The sequence below is a fragment of the Colletes gigas genome, unplaced genomic scaffold (assembly GCF_013123115.1).
Source record: "Colletes gigas isolate AHSC1104 unplaced genomic scaffold, ASM1312311v1 Colletes_gigas_Sc00016, whole genome shotgun sequence".
NCBI lineage: Eukaryota > Metazoa > Arthropoda > Insecta > Hymenoptera > Colletidae > Colletes > Colletes gigas.
The window spans coordinates 453,526-478,216 of NW_025106645.1; the positions used below are offsets into that span (position 1 = coordinate 453,526).

The 24,691-nt window shown below is 38.0% G+C and overlaps 4 protein-coding genes and 1 non-coding gene across 7 annotated transcripts; 2 read left to right on the top strand and 3 right to left on the bottom strand.

Moving 5' to 3' along the window:
- The first annotated feature begins 134 nt into the window (after nt 1-134).
- LOC122400124 (cyclin-H) lies at nt 135-3,608 on the top strand. Of its 2 annotated transcripts, XM_043401384.1 has the most exons (7): nt 135-371; nt 693-917; nt 992-1,165; nt 1,234-1,459; nt 1,543-1,654; nt 1,755-1,918; nt 3,483-3,608. In XM_043401384.1, exons 1-6 carry the CDS (start codon nt 255-257, stop codon nt 1,894-1,896), a joined length of 996 nt encoding a protein of 331 aa, XP_043257319.1. In that variant the 5' UTR covers nt 135-254; the 3' UTR covers nt 1,897-1,918; nt 3,483-3,608. The 2 variants fall into 2 exon arrangements, with proteins under 2 accessions (XP_043257319.1, XP_043257318.1); XM_043401383.1 differs by lacking the exon at nt 3,483-3,608 and having other exon boundaries at nt 1,755-2,250.
- LOC122400126 (homeobox protein ceh-19-like) lies at nt 2,507-11,747 on the bottom strand. Its single transcript, XM_043401385.1, has 5 exons — nt 11,573-11,747; nt 10,866-10,988; nt 4,998-5,224; nt 2,795-2,931; nt 2,507-2,720 (listed from the first exon to the last, which is right to left on the bottom strand). Exons 1-5 carry the CDS (start codon nt 11,745-11,747, stop codon nt 2,507-2,509), a joined length of 876 nt encoding a protein of 291 aa, XP_043257320.1.
- On the bottom strand, nt 3,220-3,292 carry Trnam-cau. The gene has a single exon. It is a non-coding gene; the product is annotated as a tRNA-Met (tRNA).
- A 2,125-nt stretch (nt 11,748-13,872) lies between the features above and the next one.
- Nucleotides 13,873-19,220, bottom strand: LOC122400071 (UBX domain-containing protein 4). The gene is made up of 10 exons (XM_043401278.1): nt 19,016-19,220; nt 18,688-18,822; nt 18,330-18,586; nt 16,643-16,727; nt 16,314-16,448; nt 15,833-16,212; nt 15,486-15,758; nt 15,093-15,401; nt 14,774-15,009; nt 13,873-14,692 (listed from the first exon to the last, which is right to left on the bottom strand). The coding sequence occupies exons 1-10, from the start codon at nt 19,095-19,097 to the stop codon at nt 14,557-14,559; spliced, it is 2,028 nt and encodes a 675-aa protein (XP_043257213.1). The 5' UTR covers nt 19,098-19,220; the 3' UTR covers nt 13,873-14,556.
- A 528-nt stretch (nt 19,221-19,748) lies between these two features.
- Nucleotides 19,749-24,686, top strand: LOC122400102 (39S ribosomal protein L10, mitochondrial). 2 transcript variants are annotated; one of them, XM_043401344.1, is made up of 3 exons: nt 19,749-19,870; nt 23,883-24,389; nt 24,453-24,686. In XM_043401344.1, the coding sequence occupies exons 1-3, from the start codon at nt 19,849-19,851 to the stop codon at nt 24,680-24,682; spliced, it is 759 nt and encodes a 252-aa protein (XP_043257279.1). In that variant the 5' UTR covers nt 19,749-19,848; the 3' UTR covers nt 24,683-24,686. The 2 variants fall into 2 exon arrangements, 1 of the variants encoding a protein (XP_043257279.1); XR_006259335.1 differs by lacking the exons at nt 19,749-19,870; nt 24,453-24,686 and adding an exon at nt 20,036-23,809 and having other exon boundaries at nt 23,883-24,012.
- Nucleotides 24,687-24,691: the final 5 nt, after the last annotated feature.

The window sequence follows — 24,691 nt, forward strand, 5'->3', positions numbered from 1 at the left end:
GCTCCAGGAACAAAACTTTTCCTGCAACACAAACATGTAACGTATCCATTATGCAGTTCACCACTATACCGACTTGAAGTTGTACTCAAACTGCACCTAATGCTGCCCTCTTCAGCCAGCTGGTTTAAGCATTGCATGTGTGTACCGTCGTGAACACGTTTTGTCTGTTTTTACCGCGTTAACCCGCGGTACATTGTTTACGAATGTAATTTTGTTACGGTTTTTCGAATCCACTTGTCAAAACTGGAGCGACGATGTTCCCACAAAGCTCACAGAAAAAATACTGGATATTTAGCGACGAAAATGATTTGACGCTACTGAGAGAGAAAACGAATGCCGAATTTATCGAAAGACATGGCGTGAACATGACGGTAAGTCGTTTTATTTTTTACGGCAAATCGTTGTTTTTATTTAATGTACTAATCCTCGATCACGTTTTTCATCGTACATCGTGCAATCATAGATAAAATTGAAAATTTCAATGAAACGCTGTTGCGAACTTATAGGTTATATGCGTTTTACCTCTATCGATAAATCGAAGCGTTTTAAATCGATTTTGCCGATATATACGCGCACTGTTTTGTACTATAATTGTTACTTTTTTATGGTATACTTGATACTAGAAACTACAAATAATTTTATTACTTGCTGGACAGCAGTCACTATAATGTGTACAAATATATTTTCCAAAGCCAGAGGAAAGGGAAGAGTATTTTCTATCGCATACAGAGGAGCGTACGCTTCTCCGTTTTTACGAATCACAGTTGAGAGATTTTTGTCGTCGATTCAGTCCTCCGATGCCTCGAGCTACAATAGCCACTGCATTGCATTACTTTAAAAGATTCTACCTCAGAAACAGTGTTATGGACTATCATCCGAAAGAGATTTTAGTCACATGCGTATATTTGGCCTGTAAAGTAACTATCCTTTCACTCTGTTTGTAAGGTGTGTGCTAGTTTATGCAGTCTGTCACAGGGTTTTATATTTTTAGGTAGAGGAATTTAATGTGTCTATATATCAATTTGTTGCTAATATTAAAGGGGATAGAGAAAAGGCATCCGACATTATACTTAATAATGAGTTGCTTCTTATGCAACAGTTGAACTATAATTTAACAGTACATAATCCATTTAGACCCGTAGAAGGATTAATGATAGATATCAAGGTATATCGATCAGTAGTTACTTATGAACTAATGTAATATGTAGGTAAATTCAGTTCGTATACTTTTAGACCAGATATACTTCTTTGGAAAATCCAGAAAGATTGAGGCCATACATAGATGAATTTCTAGAAAGAGTTTTCCTAACAGATAGTGTTTTACTTTATGCACCAAGTCAAGTTGCATTAGCTGCAACATTACATGCAGCATCTAGAGCATCTGCTAATCTAGATAATTATGTAACCGATATATTGTTCTCAAAAGAACACTTAGGATGTATAATAGAAGCAGTAAGAAGTAAATATATGGTCTTTTTACTTATAGTACTTAGAATTACTTCTGTGATTCTATGTAACAGGGAAATTATGTGTATATTATAGAGATAAGATCTATGGCTAAATGCGTAGAATCTCCTTCAAAGGATGTGGTAAGGGCTTTGGAAAAAAAATTAGAGAAGTGTAGAAATCAAGAAAATAACCCTGACAGTGATATGTAAGTATAGCTTTAAGATAATCTTATTAGTGTATAACCCGTATGCAAGTAAGGTAATGTCAAATTTGCTTTAATTTGCTTTGTCCTTGAACAATAAAAGATATAAACAAAGGATGCAGGAAATGTTGGATGAAGAAGATTTACAGGATAATGAGAAATATGCCAAAATTATGCAGGACCAAGCAGCAAGCGATGAGAAGATTTTAGGAGTCACAAAAGTTCTGTCTCCTTCTGCTCTTTAAATATTTTGCTGTTTCTTAAAAGGTATGCAGCATAATAAATTACATTGACATTATTTTTATACCTCTATCCATTGTATAGTTTTAATAAATAATTTATTAGTTTACCTTTTGTAATAGTATGCAACAAAGAAATTACAATATTATTTATTAATACTATTTATATATTATTTGGAGATAAAAATGTTCACTTTTACCATTAAAAACGGGGGTGTATACTGTCTCCTTATAATAAATGCAAGTTACAAGATTCACTTCTACGGTTTTCATGCTTTCCTTATATCCTTATTATTATTTACGATTACTCGATTCCTCGGAGTATCGACTTTTCAAACGAGACATGCTTCAGTAGCGCCACGTTTGCCGCCATTTTCAAATCACGTCAGTTCCACAATCCCCTAACCCATGTGACGTAATATTCGATAATTGAATTCATTTCTTAATGTTTAGAAACGCTAACATAAATTACAGTACAAAGAGCTAATACTAAAGTTTTCAAAAATATGTATCACACGTGATCTCACCTTTTCATGATTCAATCATGCACTGCAATTAATATCGAAGATTTAAACTTTTAAGTTTCACTTATTTTGGACACTACACTGCTTTGTATTTACGAGTCTTGATGCCTGAAATCCAACCTTTGACTCAAGTGATACGTGGGGTTGTTCGTAGGTATATTTTGAAAAATCGATGTTTGTTGTCCCATCGAAAGGTTACTTGGCAATGGCTGTACAATGGGCAAAGCAGGTGGTAAAGGCACTGTTGTTAAATGCTGCGGAAAGATCGGTGTCGTGGGTTGTGGTTGTCCTGGATAGTTAAAGAACCTGCACAATATTTGCACAGTTTAAGATATGGAAAATTATTCAGTAGCGTAAACATAAAGGGAAAGTTTAATTACCATAAACGGTCACCGACAAAAATTGGTCGCGGCGTGGGAATCCCCAAACTGGAATAATATTGTTGCGCCAGTAACTCAACATCGTTCGTGTATTTTCTTTTCCACTTAGTTCGTCTGTTTTGAAACCAAATCTTAATCTGTGGGGGAAAAATACAAGAAATTTTCGACAAATACGATAACAGTGGATCCTATTAAAAGAGCTTCATAATTAGCCATTGTATTGAAAAATCGCACGAAATATGATCATAAATAGTGTCTTAATCTTAAAAAATAGTCTGTGAACGGTAGGCATACGGTTAATACTAACAGAAATTGTCCGTACCAATATTAATTGAATGAAAGATTAAACGAGTAGTATGGAACAAGATAGGTAACATTGTAAAAAATTTTAATATTCCTTTGCAATTCGGAATACCAAAAATATTTGCCCCGGGTGAGGATCGAACTCACGACCTTAAGATTATGAGACTTACGCGCTACCTACTGCGCTACCGAGGCGCTTGCGAAACTCTGCTTCTAGCATTTAAATGTTTTTAAGGGTTGCATACGGGAAAATGAACTTTCTATGATACTCGCGTCAGATAATCAGCGAAAAATGTTTGAGAGTGTATCGTAAACATAGATCTCACAAAGGTAGTATATCAAATTGTGAAAGCATACAAATTTCTTAGCTACCTTCGTGTTTTAGGACGCCTGTAAGTACGAGGTTTACGGTGTGATAAGGCCTGCGGTAAGTAAGAAGAAACGTGAATTCGGTGGATACGTATGGTAGTGGAACACGTGAAGCGACTTGGGGAAAAAATGATGTCGGAATTTTCTGAGAGTAAGTCGGATTCGGAACATTCGAGTGGTAATATATCCTAATTAAAAAATCGACGCCTCTTCGGCCCGTCGCCTCGAAACATCCGTCGTCCGGGACGTTTCGTTCTTGTGGCATGCTGGAACGTACGCACGGATCGGAGAAACACCAAGAAGAAGGGGACTCCCGGAGCTGGCTCGTTAAGTACGAGAAATATTGTGACAGTTATGTCCGCGGCACGACACGTCTCCTTCTTCCCTCTGATCCGTCGTCTGATCGTCCTCCCTTTTGCCATGATCGCAAAGATAATTATCTGCCTCGTTCGCGGTGCCACCGCGATATTTCTACCGTTCGCAACGTTACGGGTACCGCCGATTGCAACCAAATGGAACGAGAAATATCTGGAGCGTTACCGTAAATTAATTAATTTAAAGCTCGAGCAACCCCACGGCTCGCGACTTATGCAACTGCTTTAATCTATTTTACAACTTTGTGTAGTTAACGCGGTGATTACTTAAATCTTCGCCGAATACACGAGTTTCGAGTGCCAGGGTAATATTAGAAACCCGACGAAAGCGCGAAAAGATCAGCGTAGTTTGGCCGTTGGCACGGGCAATCGAACTTTTAACATGGGGTCACTGCGAATCGTCAGACCCTTATATCAGAGTCAATTTTATTTAAAAAGAGATATTATGATTTGAAATCTACCGTTTCAGGTGGTTCGAAAGAATCTTTTGTACGGGGTCAAAAGTGACCCAGATTTACATGCACAGAGTTCTCGATACAATTAAAGATTTCTGGGAAAGGAAGGAGCGTTTTGTTTTCTTATTCTCTGGCAACCCGCGAAAAGAAAGGGCGTACAAGTGCTAATTGGTCCTAAAGGGCGATCTTCGCCCCATGATGGCGCCACGACGTGGCGCGCCTACACATGTGGTGGACCCCGGAGTCATAATTCAGAAAGCAGTTGATTTTCAGGAACTCGGCGTACAAGGGACTTAAACTATTTCAGGTGGCGAAGCCTGCGGAAGTCGCAGCGGACGTTATCGCGATTTATCGTGTGTACTGCGTCTTATTCGAGGCGACTTCCACGAAATCTGTTTCCCTTCAATTTTAAGGGGATTCTCTTTCGTTATTACAAATACAGTAACAACCAAAGTGAACCAATACAATATTTTCTAAAGGGTGCATCCTTCCAATCGTCGATACTTTAACCATTAAAATTTGAATATTGAAACGAGTAACTGGATGTTTATTTTTACCACCCTGTGAAAGGATAAATAATCCTATTGGTGTCGTCGTGCTCGTAATGGTAGCCATTTCTCTCCTCGCGCGGTGACAGGATGTTTAGTCGTCGGATCGCAGCGTCGAGGATGTATAACAATGAGTGCATTGCGTAATGTGTACCTGAGTTTCGGTCAGTTTGAGATTTTTGCTGAGCTGCAATCTCTTTGCCACGCTCAGGTATTTGTTCCTCTCAAATTCCGCCTCCAACGACTTAATTTGCGCGGCGGTGAACGCCGTGCGGGGCCTCTTCTTCCTTTCGTCGTCGCTAATCGTGCCGGTGCTTTTTTCTTGAACGTCCCTGTCCGCACCTGTCGAGGAGTTGGCACCGCTACTGCTGGTGCACGCTTCTGCAACACCGTTGGAAAATAGATAACTCTCGTCATGCGTCCGCGCGGGACTGATAATTAAAATAACGTTTCCTTATCGTGTAATTATCAAATAATTACGAGACGCGGTCGCGTTACTTTACCCAGATTAAATGGAACGAAACTGCGCCGTAATTAAATAAGCTTTAATAACACGCGCGTCGCCACAGACGGGTTAATCAATTCTTAACGTATTCGCAACGACCCTACTTGGGTAATTGAACGATGCTCGAATCAAACGACTTTTTAACGAAACGACACGGACCATTGTAACAAAATCTATATTCCATAAGAATGCTTGTAATCGTTAGACCATCTGTATTGTGTCTGTTAGATTCTGTAATCCTTCAAATCACGCCCAACGCAAATTATAAACAATAGTAACGTCGTATTTCAACGGAACCAAATTGAATCGACCGCCATGTTGATAAAGGGGCATCCATTAATCGCGCGCGAGTTCAGCACATCCGCGATGGGACTGTTTTTTTCGTTTTTAATTGCTTCTAAACGAGATCGAGCCGAACAGTGACTCGTTCAGACCCGACGAGGCCCAATTACCCCCACGAAATTTTCCTCCTCATCAATCTCGGAGCCTTTTTGCCCCATCGAACTTGTTTATATTTATATTTATCCCGGGTGTACAAGCCAGTCGTACAAGACGTCGCGCCTCGGTCGTGAGGAATGTCTTCGGGGTCTCTTTCGGTCGACTGGTAACAGAACCACGCTCTAAGCAGCGAGGGATCATCTTCTAATTATCTGCCCATTCGTCATCCGACGAAAAACCGTGGCACCGCGACGCCTCGACTACTGGATGTACGCCTGCTACTTCGGGGGGAGAAAAAAAGATACTCGCCTCGAAGTTCATACCATCCCTCGTGTGCTACATTTTATCACCTTCGTGAGAACAATTTCTAACGAACATTGAAAGCACATTATCATTCTATGCAAGCCTTTTGTTGCTTTGTCTTTTGGAAACGAAAAGACACAGTAACTCACAACGGTCTACAGAATTCTGGCGTAGCTTTTTATTGGGTATTGATAAATTGTAATTAATTATAATTAAAACATTGCAATCTTATTCGCCACGTGTAATTTAGTTCTCAAATAAATAGAACTAGAAAAGTGTATGTTCAAACCTATTCTAGCGAACAAATAATTGAACAGGAGAAAGAGTGTCGAATAGAGTAGCAGGAATAAAGTAGAATTTGAGGAGCATTTGTCTCGACATACAAACGCGAAATTGAACGGTTAGGTCGTGCATTTCGAACAAGCGTGGAACTCGGACGCGGAGCGATCAAACCCGAAGAAAGCATCGGTTATTTTAGCACCAATAAATCGATGGTGGATGCTTCCTTGTTCTCGAGGAGAATGGATCGAGTCGAGCAACCCTTGCGGTCGGGATGGCAATAAATATCCCGAAAAAAGTATTTGCGGCATGGTCACCGGGACCGCGTAGTGTCGTTTACCGGCTACTAATTGTCAGATGGCGACGTAATTGTCGCGTATCTCGCGCGTTTTTCGAGTCTTCTCTTCAGCCCGTACTACCGAGTCGTCGGCTAAAACTGTACCGCCTCTAATTCACTCGACGTGAACAGCACACGTCGCGCGACGTGCACGCTTGTGCACGTGTAAATTCAAGAAAGATTCCAACTCTGACGCCTGAATATCAGCGCACGCGGATAATAATATCAAATTGTTCTACATGTGTTTACATTTTCATGTAAAACGGTAGTCTGGACCGCAGCCCGTGGAAACATTTTGCATCGCCAGGATCTATCCCACCAAGATGCACTCATGCGAGAAACCAGCTAAAAAAGCGAAATTTAACCAGGCTTTCAATATTTTGTGGATACATCGATGTTAACTCGTTCAAGATGGGCGCGTTTGTAAGACCCGCCACGTGCTCCGTTGAAAGCGATAGTTTAAATAATGTCTTGGAGGATTACGTGTGCGGTTTTTACGGTAGAAACTGTGGAATTCTAATGGACGAGTTTTTCCTTAGGAAAAGAAATGGCGACGAAGCGAACGGAAGGGAAAAATATTTTCGGAGGGTGCCTGTTCTCTGGCGCGGCTCATTTGTCGTCGACTTTCTGACTCGGTTGCATTGACGAACGAGCTCCGCGAAGAAGGAAGAAAGGGTTAGTCCCGCGTAGAAGACGACGGCGCAAAAAGGAAGTTGAAACGGCCGTGAAGCGCGCGCCCGACGCGAACAGTCGCCGAAATAGAACACCACGCCCTCTAGTTTACCTAATTGCCGCGAGCCGCGGTGAACTTGTCTCCTAATTATTCGGTGATGAATGGCGGGAGCGCGAGCAGAAATGCGCGATAAACCGTGGCTAATTTTCATTCGTTCGGTGTTGCGCGATTTCACGCTCGCGGGCCAACCGCCGGGAGTCAATTAATTCGCGCGCGAGCTGCGTCGATTGGTCAACCGGACCTCGGGGACGGACAGATGGCCCTTTGTTATGATCAGAGACGAGCAAAATTTGAATCAAATAATAGATTATCGATAAAACTTACGTAAAGTAATTTATTCGTTCAACGAGTCTTTTACGACTAGCTCTAATTTACACAAACTATGTAATTACACCTAAAAATCAAGAACTGACCAACAAATGGACGAAGAAATCAAAAATTGATTCCTGATGCAGACCTAACCGGAATTTTCTAAAATACAGGCCGAGACCCGAAATAAACGATTGTTTCATGCTAGTACCACAATATTACGGGTTTCTAGCTAGAACGAACCCAGAACTGACGAACAAATGAACGATAAAAACAAAAATTGATTCCTGATTTATAGTCCATAGATAGAATAAAAATTCGTATAAATCGATCAAACAAATAGTTATTTATCTTGTATTATTTTAATTTTGTTCGCCCCGGACAACGATCTAGAATTAGGCTGTTCCGCGGCACTGACGGTTAAGAAGAGACTTTAACGAAACGGAGTCGATGTTTCAACGCCTCGAAGAGCGAAAAACCTGAACTGCTTCGCATCGCGAACAAGCTGTTGCAAGATTCCTGTCATCAAAGAGGTTGACAATATGCAGCAGAAACGAGCGTCACAGTACAGAATCTTATGCCTTGTAAATATCAAAGTCAGTCCCGGAAACGTTCACCTTTATCAGTAGAATACTGTACTTATTTAACCCTTTATTTCATAATTTGGTAGTTGGTTGCAAAAGTAATTTCGTTTGTTAGAACTCTTGACAATTTAACCTCACCAAACAAAAAATACATAAACTATTTTATTAAAACGATAACTTTCAATGGTAGATGTTGTACATATACAACAAAGAGTTAATGGCAAATGGCGAGCATTCTGTACAATGCAATGTTTAACAAGCGCCACGGTGTTATTTTCATTTGCTCGGTATGGCGTTTGAATTTATTTCGCGCATGATTAATAGAATCGTGCAGAAAACAAACGGCTCATTAGAAATCAGAAAGGCGAGATTCGTTTAAAAGGATAGCAACTTTTGGACGACTTTACTCGCTCGCGATGCTGGTTCTCGCAGAGATTTACGAGTCGCGTTGACGGCTTTGTAGTTGGACGCGACGTCCCACATATCTCAGTCCGGGTGCACGCCGCAAACGAGAATTGTCCTTTCCTTAGATCTCGAATTTATCGTGGCGACCATTATGCAGTGTAAATCACGCGGTCCGAGGGTCCTTGGTGGAAATTAGTCGTCGAGGAACTTTGCTATCCCGGCAGATTGAAATTAAGTCCAGCGAGTCGTCGATCAACGAACTACTATCGAAGTAGTTCGTAAATCGCGAAATGTTCTGTCAGCGTGTTATAACATTTATCTTATCCTCGTAAGAGGATAATACGAGATACCTAGGACGCGATGCCTCATTGGGTCAAATAGATTAAGCTTACTTTTTAATATATAATACAAGATAATACTTTATAACGTATGATAGTGGTTTTAAGCTGGAGTCCAAGGACCTCGGGGAGGCCATAATTAGATTTCTGTTCCGCGAACTTGCACATAGAAATGTTATATATCTAAAGACGTAGATAAAAGCTAGTTTACGAATAAGTTTAGAATTTTTATTGGTTATTCGCGAATAAAATTTAGCCGATTCTGGTTGGCAGCCATCGCGTTAATGGTCTTCCGTGGCGTTCAAAGAAGCGAAATCAAATGTACCAACGCGCAAGATGCGGGCAGAATGCTCCGCGGTGTCTTTTTTCATTCTGTGCTAGGTATCGCGCGAACGCACATTTTGCTGCATTTCCATGGCAGAATTAGCAGGAGACAGATAAATAGTGGACGAGAAGCAGGAACATTGAGTGGGCGTGGACCCTGCAGGAAGTAATGGATCAAACTCACGGGGCAACGGTCCTCGGCACAAACTTACGAATTCGTTACCGCGCGAGGGAAGCGCGTCGACTCTGTAACAATTACTCCCTTTCACCTCTGTAACAATATCCGAATTAAGTGGAAACAATTACTCTTTATTGCGCACTATGTAATAAACGCAAGGTTAAAGGGATCAAAGAGTTCTTCGGTTTTGCGCCGACAACTTGAGATATATTCGAGTGGCTTGATAAAAAGATCCAAGGATGGGGGGGGGGGGAACTTGCAGAGTTCCTCATTCAGAAATTCTTAAAAATATATTATTAAGAAAAGAGTCGTTAATTGTTGATATATGTTTAAGAATCGATTCTGATTTGGTTAATTGTTCCACTGCCCACGGTTTTAAATATTTCGAATTTTTTTAATAGGAGTGCACAAAATAAAAAGGAAATCAATTATACGTATGAGCTACTGAGTTTCATATGAAGGGTACGTAACTTTTATCGCGAATAGAAGCATAAAAGTCTTAATAAAAATGGGTCGAAAAATTAATATTTACGAAGTTATAAACATTCTTTTGTGCAAATACTTCAGTTATTAAATGTAAAATTAGTTTCTATGCATAGAATGCATCGAAACGAATGATTTTGGCGTTGAAAATGCAAATTCCATCTGTGTTAATAAATCATGCGATAGCATTTCAGCACGCATCGTGTAATATTTGTTTCATGCTTACTGCATGAATTTTGTTTTATCCTTTTGAAAAACAAATTATTTGTACATCCATGCAGTAATTAATAGTCGCTTTAAATAATAAGTAACTGAATGTACAAGGCTATTAAATGCAAATATTATACAATTACCAGAAAGAAAGTAGAGTTAAAGAAATGTAAATATACTGCAGATACTGCCCAATGTTTTAATAGTAATCTTTCCGTTGAAATAACTCGATTATTTGTCGTCGTCGAATCCAAACAATTTCCAAGTCTCTGTCCTCGCGTTTTCACTGGATATACCTTTATTAACCGAGTAATTAGTTAAAACAAACACAAGTGCGGAACACCTGTATAATTTCAAAGTTCTGCAGAGTGCTGTTGCAAGACATTGTGTATAATTAAATTTAGTAACATAATAAATGTTATTTTCCCGTCTGTGTTCTAACGTTCCGATGCTTTCTTCAAATAAAACGGTACTTTGTAAACTCCTTATTCTTAGTTAATATTTCTAATAACTCATCTTATTCTAAATATCTTAATCGATTATTTTCGTCGCTGTTCTAATATTGACCTGATATTCAAAAATTCAATTCAACTCACCGTAGCACATTTCCGGTTCAGGAGAGGTGGAACAAACCATATCAGAATCGTCGAACTCGGCTTCCTCTGCCACGGACATTGAGGAATCTGGCGCTACCAGCTTCCGTCCCTCAGAATCGTTCGCTGTTTAAAACAATTAATGTAACAAAAATTGCTCGTTATTTTATCCTTTGGTTACTTAGTGCAGTTTGAAAATTCCATATACATTGAACATCGGGATCAATGAGGAAAAGAAACACTAGTTTCGAATACGTGAAAAGCGATTGTAAGAAATATAGAGTAAAAGGTAAATTTTTTGGAAAATTGCAATACTATTTAAGGAAATTATCCCTTGTTTTGAACACAACTTACTCTAATCCTCTCTAAGATTATTTCGAAAAATAGAATATAACATCCACAACGTTAGAACATTATTTTCTTCTTTTCCTTTGCAAGTCTTTTCTACAATTTTTCTATTTGTGCTCGTCACTTCTTTCTAACGATAATATCTTTCTACATTTCTTGCAAACATTCTTTGTACATTAATTTACTTGTATTGTTTATTTCTTAGAATGTACGAATGCATTTCTTCCCTTCTTCTTTTTATATCGCATTAAGAATTGTATTGAAGATCAACGAATATGAAATTTTCAAACTTTGCTATGATGAACGTAATATTTCGATGATTTTCCGTGCGAATAAACTTACATTGTTTCTATTGTACTTACATTCGTGGGCTTGTAAATAGACCTCGGTCAGAGCGGGTAAGCGCCCCTCGTCGTCCGCGTTTTTCTTGCTCGGCGCTAAAAGGCTCTCGATACTGAACGAGCATAATTTCGGACTTTCGGCCAACTCGGTCGATTCCTTGGTCGATTCGGACGTTTTTACGCGTTCCTCCGACATCCTCGATTCTTAATTTCCAAGATGCTCTCGTCACTGTCGTCTAGATCTTATCACCATTCGGTATTCCGATCGCGCGGCGGATCGTTCGATTAGATACCTTCCGCGTTGCCCCGAAGAAAATGATTTATAATCTCTTCACTTTCAACGAGCGCAATTAGTGAAATGATTTTATCAACTTGTCCATGATAGCAGGCGTCTACCCGAGTCTCGAGTATTTACGATTCACTGCACATTTTTCCGGCGCGGTTATCACTGTCGCGTCGCAAACACTGGAATCCTCAGTTTCCTTCGTCGAAGTATAACGGAAACGCTCGGGAACGTTGTCGTACGGCGATCGAGAAACGCGGGATCGATTCAGGACATCGATACGGACTACCCTGCGATCCGTTCGCGGGATTAGAGTCGAAACCAGCGACTGTTTGTCGGGTTTGCTCGCGATGTCCAACAATATTTTGGCAGCCAAGTCAAATTCTTCGTTCCTCGAGGCGGTGTCGCAAAGCCACGTGCTCACGACGTCATCGCGCGGCCGGCCAATGCCGTGCAACATTGGGCGGTTCTTGGCAAGCACGTGCGTTTCTGGAAGGAGCCCCTAATGATCTCGTACAGCGCGACGGTAGCAGTCACTAAACGGTGGTAATGAGGTATCCATAAATTTCTGTCACCGCCATGAAACGCTATTTAATAATTGCCTCGACAGCAGCCAGCCGAGATTTGAAATCAATTTTCAATCTGTTGCGCGCCGATGCGTATACGATTCTGCGGGCTTTCCGATCACGGCTTAACAATGATGACACGCTGAACAGCTTAATACTTCGGTGATTTAATAATATTCTAATTAAAAATATTTCTTTTTATTCGTTTGCTTTTGTATATATTAGGTATAAATAAAGAGTTTAGTACTCAAAACAGAGTTTTTCTTTAAATGTCTAAGAGGTCCAGCTCTGGAGACCCGAAAAGAATGCTCCTGGATAGGATTCAGATTCAGTGATCGAATTTTTCGCTATTAGTCAGAATTTTTACAATACTTGTAAATTTGAACAGGATGAAACACTGAATGGCTCGGTTGTATTATTAGACCTTAGCCAACTGTCTACATCGTTCGAATTTCTATGAATTCGCGTAAAACCGTACGATGTGACGGGTGTGTCGGCTCCACCACGGAAGATGCACAATTGGTCGTACGTTTAATGAGATTATTAGACGCACAATCGCGTGTATTAACGCTACGATGATAGAGATGACAGAGTGATACAAGAACTGTTGACAGATGTGGAACTTGGCTACGTTTATGCGAACCAGCAAAATACACTGCAGAAATTTGTTTCAAAGCCGCTGGTAGCCAAGTCGCGATTCTTCCGTATAAATCAGATCTAGGGACGTCGGCGGCAACAATCCCTCGCTATGCAAGTTTCAATTAAAATTTATTTATGCGCGTCGCGTTTAATTTACGCCGAGTTATTCGTTTCCTTTTTAATCGATGTACAAGGTTGATCGAATAATATATATGAATTGTTGAAAATTGGGAATAAAAAGAAACGTAGAAACCCTACTGTTTCGAGCGTAACGAACGTGTCTTGAGCAAAGTAGACAGTATAAGCTGTTGAAAGGACCAAGTAGGTGTGTCTGCGAGATCATGTTACTCGGACGGCACACCTCTCGCAGGTTCTGCAATATGTTACATTGCCAGACAGCGGAAACTTTCGAAGGAACATGTCGGCCAAAATGTTTGTCAATTTTATGCTTAATTGGTGCTGCGATCGACAGTTCGTGAGGTGGGAAGGATGTAAATTATCGGTTCCTGTGGACGGTGTCAACCGCAAAACACGACAAACCAGACAGTTCCCTGGCGTTTGTTTTCCCTCGCCTTGAACATATTTTTGGAGTCGTGTTTCGTCAGACGAAAAATATCGCGTCGCGATTCCGTGTTCCCACCGTTCTAACAAACTTCCTCGAATCCACTTGTTCGATGGTCGGTGTCATTCAGTGGGTGTTCATTTTTTCGAAACCAAATACTATTTTATAATAGTAATATTTTTTAAGCGTATGATCGCTGATGCCATTTTGGGAGGGTGAAACGTAACAAAAACATAAGTTTGTGTTAATTTTTTTTATATCTTTATTTATATATTAACAGAATAAAGGCCCTTTGTTCGGTGCATTTCGCCTTTTATTACAAAATAAAACATAATATATTTGCTATTGCATATATGTTTGTTACCATTCATAATCATGTACAGTAAGTTCGATTAGAGTAATATAGTAAAATAATTTTTAAGGAAATCTCTAAATATAAATTAACTTATAATTTTTAATGTGTGTCACTCATCTAGAGATATGAGGATATACAGGGTGTTCAGCTACCCAGAGGTGATCAAACACCCTGTATATATATCATTTGTAGATTGTGTATATATATAGTCAATACATCGAAATACATCGCGATGTAACTTTATATGTCACAACGCAGCTAGACGACTGCGTTTGGTCCGTATATCACTTGTAACTTGTTAAAATAAGTTACCACAGTAAGAAGGTGATATAGAACTGTAGAATATTAATAATTTTGTCCACTAAATATTCAACGAAAATAAACATTTTTTTATAAATAAAATATTTTACTTTTCGATTAAATTGTATCATACTACATTGCATCCTAACACGCAACATTTGATTTTGCTAAAATAAAACGGGAAGGTGTGAAAGCTTAACAAAATATATTTTTAATTAAAAATAGTATATCCATTGGGCATTAAAAATCTTGGTTAATGAAATAACTGAACGTATTTGAACTTGAACGATCTGTGATAATCTACATTTGTTGCGTTGAATTACCATTCCATGTATTATTTTCATCATTATCATCCCCACTTGAATGAAGTTTATGTATATTGCCCTCCGTTTTGATGGTTGTCCCGCCTTCGTTACCCAAGTATCTTCTGACCAAACTAGGACCACAAACAACATTTTAATAAACTCTGTACTTGTATTCCGTCGATGTAAAGCATTTTCATAAATGTTCAACGTACCCTGATGAGTTAGCAATGTCTTGCAGGTTAGGTATATGAGCGCCATCTGATCTATTTGTCGTATCTCTGTTTTCAGCAGAATTGTTCTGTTGCCTTTGCGTATTTACCTGCGTACCTCCCGAGAAATAACCTAGTAGATAATTATAAACACCTAGGATAGGTGCAAAAAAGGTCCACACGAATCGTGATAAGAAACCAGCATCTTGTGTTGTAGTGATAGTCGCCGAAACTTTAGACTAAAATCACAAATTAGGTTAATCAAAAATTTATGTAAGATAGAAATGTGAACAAATTTTTGTTAAATGTAAATTTCAATTACATTTTTCATAGGTAGAATTAAAATCACAGCAGTAGGAACTAGTTCCAATTCTAAAAGTGTTTTATCATCTTCTTCCTGTGTCAAATCTCTTCTAGGAAATGAGACGGACATTGCAAATTGAGAGAATGGTAAATCAATATTCTGAACAACATATGTACGCAAGTCGAGTAAAGTGCTTGTTGGTTCAAATTGTCCCATATGAGGATTGCCAGTTGGCAATCTGAATTGAATTCGAGTTATAGTTGCTTTGTTTGCCACAGAGACATAAGATTTAGATGATTCTTGAACCGGTTCTGTTTGTTTTTCCTGCTACGCTCAACAAGAATAGCATTTTTTGATACATACAAATACAACTCTAACCATTGTTTTATTTAAAAAAAAAGTTTTACAAACCTGTAGAGCTAGTTCTCTTTGTTTCCGTTCTAATTTATCCTGAGCAATTTGTTGCCTAACCTTTTCTCTAGCTACTGCTTCATCAGCTTTCTCTTTCATTTTCTCCTCAAGAGCTTGTTTTGTTTTCAATTCTTGCTGGTATCGTTTAAACTTTTGCACATCGTGTCCCATTTTACGGCGCTCTTTCTCTCGTTGTATCACCTTCTGTTGTTCCTCTAAGATACGTTCTTTTTGTTGTAACTCAATCAACTGTTTTGCTCTTTCTACTTTTTCCTAAAAGCATACAATACTTTGGTATTTGTTCTTTAATATTAAGCAATTGTAAAAATCCTGTGGTGTAAACATACTTCTGGTGTCAATTCTTTGGTACCTGCATCTTCTGTCTCACTACTTGTGTTTGGTGTTTCTATGGGTTTTGAACTAGTAGAAGATTCTACTTTCATACTGTTTGTAGTTACATCATCGCTCACATTTTTTGATGCTTCCATTACAAATGCTTCTGTATTTGATTTTGTTGCATTATCAGAGTCATTAACACTCCTGTCAACAATAGCATTTTTCTCCCCATCTATCAAACTCTTGGAAGAATTTGCATTCTTTCCTGCCTTTGTTAAAACTAAATCAATCTTAGATAACAGTTCCGCTGCTGTTATACTGCCAATAATAACATCCAGCGGTGTACCATTTACACCGATAAAGAATAAAGATGGGGCAGGTACCATTGTATCTTATCAAAATACTTAGGAAAATATTAAATTTCCATGAAATTTAAGAACTGCATTTTTAATAAACTATCTATAATTGCCAACATGTTACATAAAAGGATACAAATTTTGGCAAAGAAGATATAGGTCTCAGATCTATATTCTATTCGAATTGCTACAAAATCCTCTTGTTCTAATCGAGAAGAAACTTCTGTAGTATTGATTGTTGCAGCAAAGTCTGCTGATTTGTCATCCTTTCCTGCAAATGGGTTAGAATACAACTTAACTTGTAACATTAATTAGATACAGAAATAACAGTTGCCATGGTTTAATGTAAAAAAAACAAACATGATTGCACAAATATAATTTCAGTCAAAGATATAATTTAGTAACCATATAAAATGAGTAGTGACAAAACGAACAATAGCTTAACCTAAAATTATAAATATGTACCTTCGATAAAAACCACAAAAATTGCTTTCTTGGATTTTGACGTCGCAACTGCTTCGTTGATACTACCCTCGAACCACTTCATTTTCTTGTGAATTTAAAAATATTTATATTCTATTGTATTATCAATTAATAATGACGTAATGAAAAAGTAGTTTAATCACTAGAAATTTTCTATATAACTGACGTTTCAAAATCTGAGTAAGGTTTGGGTAGGTAACTTTGGACTATATACAACTGCATCAAATTAATTCAATTCAGTAAGCGCAGAATAGATATACTAAGAGGTGCCATCAGAAATTTCTTTGGTTTCACCAATGTTTCTAGATGTAGCCCAATTTTTGCACATCCATGTGAAAAATGGTATCAGTTAAATCTCTCAATCAAATAAAAGTGGGTATCCTACCGACCACTATTTGATTTTTATGAGAAATTATTTAAAAATTGTTAAAAAATTAATCGAAAATGAATGAAAAAATTTTCTGTTCACACTCATCGCACGTTACGAACGTACACGTACACGATACGCGACCATATAGTATATATTTACTTGTATGATTTGTTCCAAAGTGCCTTATATCGTTGCAAGAAATAATTCATTCTGTATATATAATTTTTGTACTCGTCTTCAATTCGTACCGATCATGTATCTATTTTTAAAATAAAAAATCGTGCACGCAATTCATGCAATGTGTAATTTGAATAACCAATAGTTCCGAATTATGAATTATTCTATTGTTACTAATATATTTGGTTCCTAGAAAGTATTTTTACTACTTTGATCGTTTTGATCGTTGTTTGTAAATTGGAATTTCTACGTAAAAAATCATGGATACAAATAGTCCGTAACGGAGCCCGAAAACATTGTGGTAGGTATTTTAATTAAGCCAGATAACGGGTGCACGTAGCTTGCAAGTATAAACTTGTTTTCTTCTGTTATAGCATTTCAATTAACACCAAATCAGTTGTTATACCAACAGAAGCGTTATAGAGGCAAGATAAATCTTAAAAAGCCGAAAGTGTTTTATAAGAAAGCTGTAGTGAATGCACTTTTAACGCCATTCTTTATCAATCCTAATCAGTATAAGACTCTGGACGAACTATGTCGAAACGCATTAGGCGAGAAAGGTAATTACGAACTTGGGCCCTACGAAAAAATTATAGCGAAGGAAGTCCGAAATTGTTTCGATAATTCGAAAATGGTCGCCTGCTTGCATGTAAATAGCATAAAGTAAAATGATTTATTCGATATTAAAGTTTTGTTAAAAATGGCAAACATGTACTACAAGAAATACGGGACTCGCATTGTGCGCAAAGCAATAGAAGATTCACCTTACGAAGGCATTAGTCCATTACTTAGTCAAAACACTGCATTTGTGTTCAGTCCTGACATAAATGTTGCTGTTCTAGAAAAAATTTTTAAAAAATGTTTTCAAATTTACATGATGGGTAAGTGATACAGAATTATTTCCCGACGAATGTATCGATTAGTTGACTTTCTTTTTTTTTAGGGGGAATATTGGAGGGTCGACTATTCAAGTACGATTATTTCATAAAATATGATTCCATGGACATGACATCGACGCAATTGGTTCTGGTTCAAGTACTACTAAGTGTTTGGTGTTTCTATGGGTTTTGAACTAGTAGAAGATTCTACTTTCATACTGTTTGTAGTTACATCATCGCTCACATTTTTTGATGCTTCCATTATAGATGCTTCTGTATTTGACTTTGTTGCATTATCAGAGTCATTAACATTCCTGTCAACAGTAGCATTTTTCTCCCCATCTATCAAACTCTTGGAAGAATTTGCATTCTTTCCTGCCTTTGTTAAAACTAAATCAATCTTAGATAACAGTTCAGCTGCTGTTATACTGCCAATAATTACATCCAGCGGTGTACCATTTTCACCAATAAAGAATAAAGATGGGGCAGGTACCATTGTATCTTATCAAAGTACTTAGGAAAATATTAAATTTCCATGATATTTAAGAACTGCATTTTTAATAAACTATCTATAATTGCCAACACGTTACATAAAAGGATACAAATTTTGGCAAAGGAGATATAGGTCTCAGATTTATATTCTATTCGAATTGCTACAAAGTTTTCTTGTTCTAATCGAGAAGAAACTTCTGTAGTATTGATTGTTGCAGCAACGTCTGCTGATTTGTCATCCTTTCCTGCAAATGGGTTGCAATACAACTTAACTTGTAACATTAATTAGATACAGAAATAACAGTTGCCATGGTTTAATGTAAAAAAAGCAAACATGATTGCACAAATATAATTTCAGTCAAAGATATAATTTAGTAACCATATAAAAGAGTAGTGACAAAACGAACAATAGCTTAACCTAAAATTATAAATATGTACCTTCGATAAAAACCACAAAAATTGCTTTCTTGGATTTTGACGTCGCAACTGCTTCGTTGATACTACCCTCGAACCACTTCATTTTCTTGTGAATTTAAAAATATTTATATTCTATTGTATTATCAATTGATAATGACGTAATGAAAAAGTAGTTTAATCACTTGAAATTTTCTATATAACTGACGTTTCAAAATCTGAGTAAGGTTTGGGTAGGTAACTTTGGACTATATCCAACTGCATCAAATTAATTCAATTCAGTAAGCGCAGAATAGATATACTAAGAGGTGTCATCAGAAATTTCTTTGGTGTCACCAATGTTTCTAGATGTAGCCCAATTTTTGCACATCCATGTGAAAAATGGTATCAGTTAAATCTCTCAATCAAATGAAAGTGGGTATCCTATTGACCACTATTTGATTTTTATGGAAAATTATTTAAAAATTAATCGAAAATGATTGAAAAAATTTTTCTGAATGTTGAAACATATTTAAATTATGTAAATGTCATAACAATGTAAATGACACGATCATTATCATGTATAATATTATACAAATTGTTATCATTAATTAATACAGAATTCCAATTAGTGTTCTATGCATGTATTGTACACCTGTTCTTAACCAATTAAAAATAAGTTTCATTGTTAAATCGACGATGATACATTCATTGAAAGCCGGCCTTTAAATTCCAAGGTTAAATAAGAACCAACGGATATGGACCATTTTAGTGTGGTTAGGGTGTAAATAAGTGTGTGGATGGAGAAATTGAAGAAGACGTAAACTTCATCCGTGAATCAGTTATTATCGTTCTTTTGGGAGTAGTATCGCTAAACGATGGCGCATCTTGTGAAGAATGGTAAGTGTTCATTGTATAATTTTTTTTACTTATTATACTTAAATTACATTTCTTTGGATGTCGAAAGATGAAAGCGGCACATTGGATTGTTTTGTTGGCCACACTGTTTGTATCGCCATGTTTCTTGCTTTCCGTTGAGTTGTCATAAGGAATAGTGGAATAAAATGTGGTAATGGCGAGTGCGTCTGTTCCGCATATTTGATGTTGTGATAAAGTTGGGCGTACGCGTCCGCCTTATCAATTGTGACAAAGTTTTCTGTTTCGAATATGTTCACTTGGTTTTCGCGTATACGTTTTGTTTTTAAATTAATATAACCGACAATAAGAAAATCAAAGTGTCCAGTGTACAATGTCGGTGATTCATTATCGGAATATGGAAGTACACGACAGATAATAGAAGATAATCGTATCATATAAGAAAAATTTACGACTTCGTGTATCTTGTCACACGTGCGTATACATCGTCTTATTCATTTATTAATACATTAGAAACAACTTTAATCGTGCTACAACATCACGAATAATCAATACGTTCTCGTAAACGTATAACGCCATAATATGAAATCGGAGCGAGCATGAAGGTGACTGTGTGTTTTGACAACGTTCGAGTGGTGGTTCCTTGCGGGGATGGAACCCTACTGGTTAAGGACTTAATGCACGAGGCTATTCTAAGGTACAAAAAGGCAACTGGAAAAAATGATAATACATTATCTATAAACAGCTTATCTTCTTTAACTGGGGGTGGCCTGTTGGATCCAGATGATAGGTTATGTGATGTAGCCGATGACAGAGAACAGATTGTTGCTCATTTTGTAAGTACAGACACTACCCATGCTGGTGGTGATGGGGCAAGCTCGGTTGGGACAAATAGCCCAGATTTTTTTCACTCCGATGGTAAAGAATTATCTTATCCAATCGATATGCATTCCTCTGTATCTACCAGTAGTATTAAAAGAGAAAGCACTAAAAGATTGTCAATGCACGCTCTATCAACCAGAGAACCTTGTTTAACTACATATTCTGCTCAATCTCTACCCAGAGAATCTCGGCGCAGAGAACCATTGGGACAAGATGCCAAAGCATCGTTTGAATATGCGAATGCCAATATTGAATCTAGAGATCAGGGGGAAATTCGAAAAATTGTGATAAAGAATGAAGCAGGACCGCTAGGGCTTCACGTGGTGCCATGTTATGATTTATTGGGTAATGATCAGGGACTCAGAGTCGAAGGTATCGAGCCCAATGGCCGAATTGCTAGAGATGGGCAAATTGATTTGCACGACAAAATCATAAAAATAAATGGTCACAACCTATTGCATATACCATTCTCCAAAGTGCAAGAAATATTTCGAACCTGTATGACTGAACCATGTTTGCAAATTTCTGTGGTCAAGCATAAAAAACCACGTGAAAAATCGCTGCATAAAAATCATGGAAACACCAGTGGAGGATCAGAAAAGACAGAAACGGATGACAATGTCAAAAGACTTCAATGTAGTAACTACAACTTGTTACAGACTGCTAACACTCGTAAAATTGGACGTATGATAGAGATAGAATTAACGAAAGGAAGTAACGGTCTTGGATTTAGTGTCACCACACGTGATAATCCTGCAGGAGGACATTGTCCTATATATATTAAGAATATATTATCGAAAGGTGCTGCGGTCGAGGATGGCAGATTGAGATCTGGCGATAGGCTGTTGGAAGTAAATAATAAAGAAATGACCGGCAAAAGTCAAGCGGAAGTGGTTTCGCTTCTTAGAAGTATTTCGCCTGGCGGGAAAGTGAGAATGGTGGTATCGCGCCAAGAAGAAATTTCCTCCAGCATTCCAGATTCTCAATCTCATGTTACCACTGCGAGTCAAGCTTCGGAAATTACAGATAACTCAAAGTATTGGAACACATTGAATACGTCACCGATAAAGAAGAATACTGAAACACAAGATAAAATTAATACCCGTAATTATGATAAATGTACATTCAAGTCCGTAAAATGTTCGGAAGATATTGTTTTGTCACCGCGAAAAAATCGCATGATATTAACTTTGGATATACCAGTACACGACTCGGAAAAAGCAGGATTAGGTGTCAGTGTAAAAGGAAAGACTACAAACACGGATGAGAACACTAACATGGATTTGGGGATTTTTATAAAAAGTGTTCTTCACGGTGGTGCAGCTTCTAGAGACGGACGGTTAAGGACGAATGACCAGTTGCTCAATGTTAATGGGGTATCTTTGTTGGGATTATCTAATTCCGATGCAATGGAAACGCTCAGAAGAGCAATGCTCAATACAAATAGCTCTGTAACAGGTGTAATTACCCTCACAATAGCTAGGAGGATATCATCGTACGATGGAAACGAGAAGAATCTTCCTGAGAATTTGACTCCTCGCTGTAAATTAGAGTCCGCTAACAGTATATACATATCCGATTCTACAAAAGCCAATGAGGGCAGAGTGAAAGAAAAGAATAGCTTAAACTCACAGTCGGATATCTTAGACAATGGGGGTTTGTTGTCTTGTGTAACAGCATCTCCTTGGAATCCAGTCATCGACAGATTAACAGAACAGTATAATAAGAACAGTCTAAGGAATGAAAGTTACTGTATTGCTACCAATAAAACGTGGATCGAACCTGCCAGTAACGTGAAAAAGGTCACCGTAGGACAGCGCGACGAGCGGGTGGAACAAGTATTGTTAGAAGATTCCAGTGAACCACAGTGCAATGATGCTAAGAGAAACACAGACGACAAAGACAGTCAGTGTTCAGGGGACCCGACTTACGACAGTCAGTTATCTCTGGAGGAATTTAACTCCTCTTCCAATAAGTTTTCCCGCGACGCGTTAGGTAGGCAAAGTATGTCGGAAAAGCGGCACGCCGCTCTCGATGCAAAGAATACGGACACTTATAAGAGAAATAAGAAATTACGGGAGGGTCGCGAGAATAAAAATCAGGAACAAGCCAATCAAAAGTCCGCGAATCAGGCGACAGAGTCGGAGGATCAGACGAGACGAGGAGGTAAATCGGAGAATTTTGAAAAGAATAAAAGTAAAAGTACCACCGAGGGTAGCACGGCGAGCGATAGTAATATAAAACGATACGAAAAGTCCGTGGATCCTGCTCAGTCGGAATACGTGTATACTATACCTGGATGTAATAATAAGTTCACTTCGCCGAGAAAACATTGGCTCGTGGATGATGTGCATGGCGGGATAACGAGTGGCAATAATTTTAAAGACGATCGCGAAGGTTTTCCAAATAGTAGGGGGGACGTGAAACAGGCTTCTCTCAATTCAGCTTTAGATGATCGATATAAACGTTCGCGAAAAAAGGGTGGCATACGGTCGATGCTTCGATTAGGGAAGAATAGAAAATCGCTCAATTTCGGTGACAGTATCGAAGCCCGCCACGAATCCAGCAATTATTGCAGTGGAACGATCAATTATATCGCATAATATTAGAAGGGTATTTATAACGTAGATACGGAATTCACGATATACATAAACGTACTTGTACATCTAGAAACATATTATACACGAATACACATTTTAACACTCATCGCACGTTACGCGCGTACACGTACACGTACACGCGACCATATAGTATATATTTACATGTATGATTTGTTCCAAAGTGCCTTATATCGTTGCAAGAAATAATTCATTCTGTATATATAATTTTTGTACTCGTCTTCAATTCGTACCGATCATGTATCTATTTTTAAAATAAAAAATCGTGCACGCAATTCATGCAATGTGTAAGTTGAATAACCAATAGTTCCGAATTAGGAATTATTCCGTTGTTACTAATATATTAGGTTCCCAGAAAGTATTTTTACTACTTTGATCGTTTTGATCGTTGTTTGTAAATTCGAATTTCTACGTAAAAAATCATCGATACAAACAGTCCGTATCGGAGCCCGAAAACATTGTGGTAGGTATTTTAATTAAGCCAGATAACGGGTGCACGTAGCTTGCAAGTATAAACTTGTTTTCTTCTGTTATAGCATTTCAGTTAACACCAAATCAGTTGTTGTACCAACAGAAGCGTTATAGAGGCAAGATAAATCTTAAAAAGCCGAAAGTGTTTTATAAGAAAGCTGTAGTGAATGCACTTTTAACGCCATTCTTTATCAATCCTAATCAGGATAAGACTCTGGACGAACTATGTCGAAACGCATTAGGCGAGAAAGGTAATTACGAACTTGGGCCCTACGAAAAAATTATAGCGAAGGAAGTCCGAAATTGGTTCGACAATTCGAAAATGGTCGCCTGCTTGCATGTAAATAGCATAAAGGAAAATGATTTATTCGATATTAAGGTTTCGTTAAAAATGGCAAACATGTACTACAAGAAATACGGGACTCGCATTGTGCGCAAAGCAATAGAAGATTCACCTTACGAAGGCATTAGTCCGTTACTTAGTCAAAACACTGCATTTGTGTTCAGTCCTGACATAAATGTTGCTGCTCTAGAAAAAATTTTTAAAAAATGTTTTCAAATTTACATGATGGGTAAGTGATACAGAATTATTTCCCGACGAATGTATCGATTAGTTGACTTTTTTTTTTTTTTAGCGGGAATATTGGAGGGTCAAGTATTCAAGTACGATTATTTCATAAAATATGGTTCCATGGACATGACATCGGCGCAATTGGGTCTGGTTCAAGTACTACAAAATGCGGGTGGTGTTAATCTAAATCAACAACTCACGCATCATCAGACAACACTGGTGGCACGACTGAAACAGATCGGTACAAATGAAACGCCCTCTAACGAGAACGAAGAAGAATCGGTGCCTGTATAATTGCAAAAC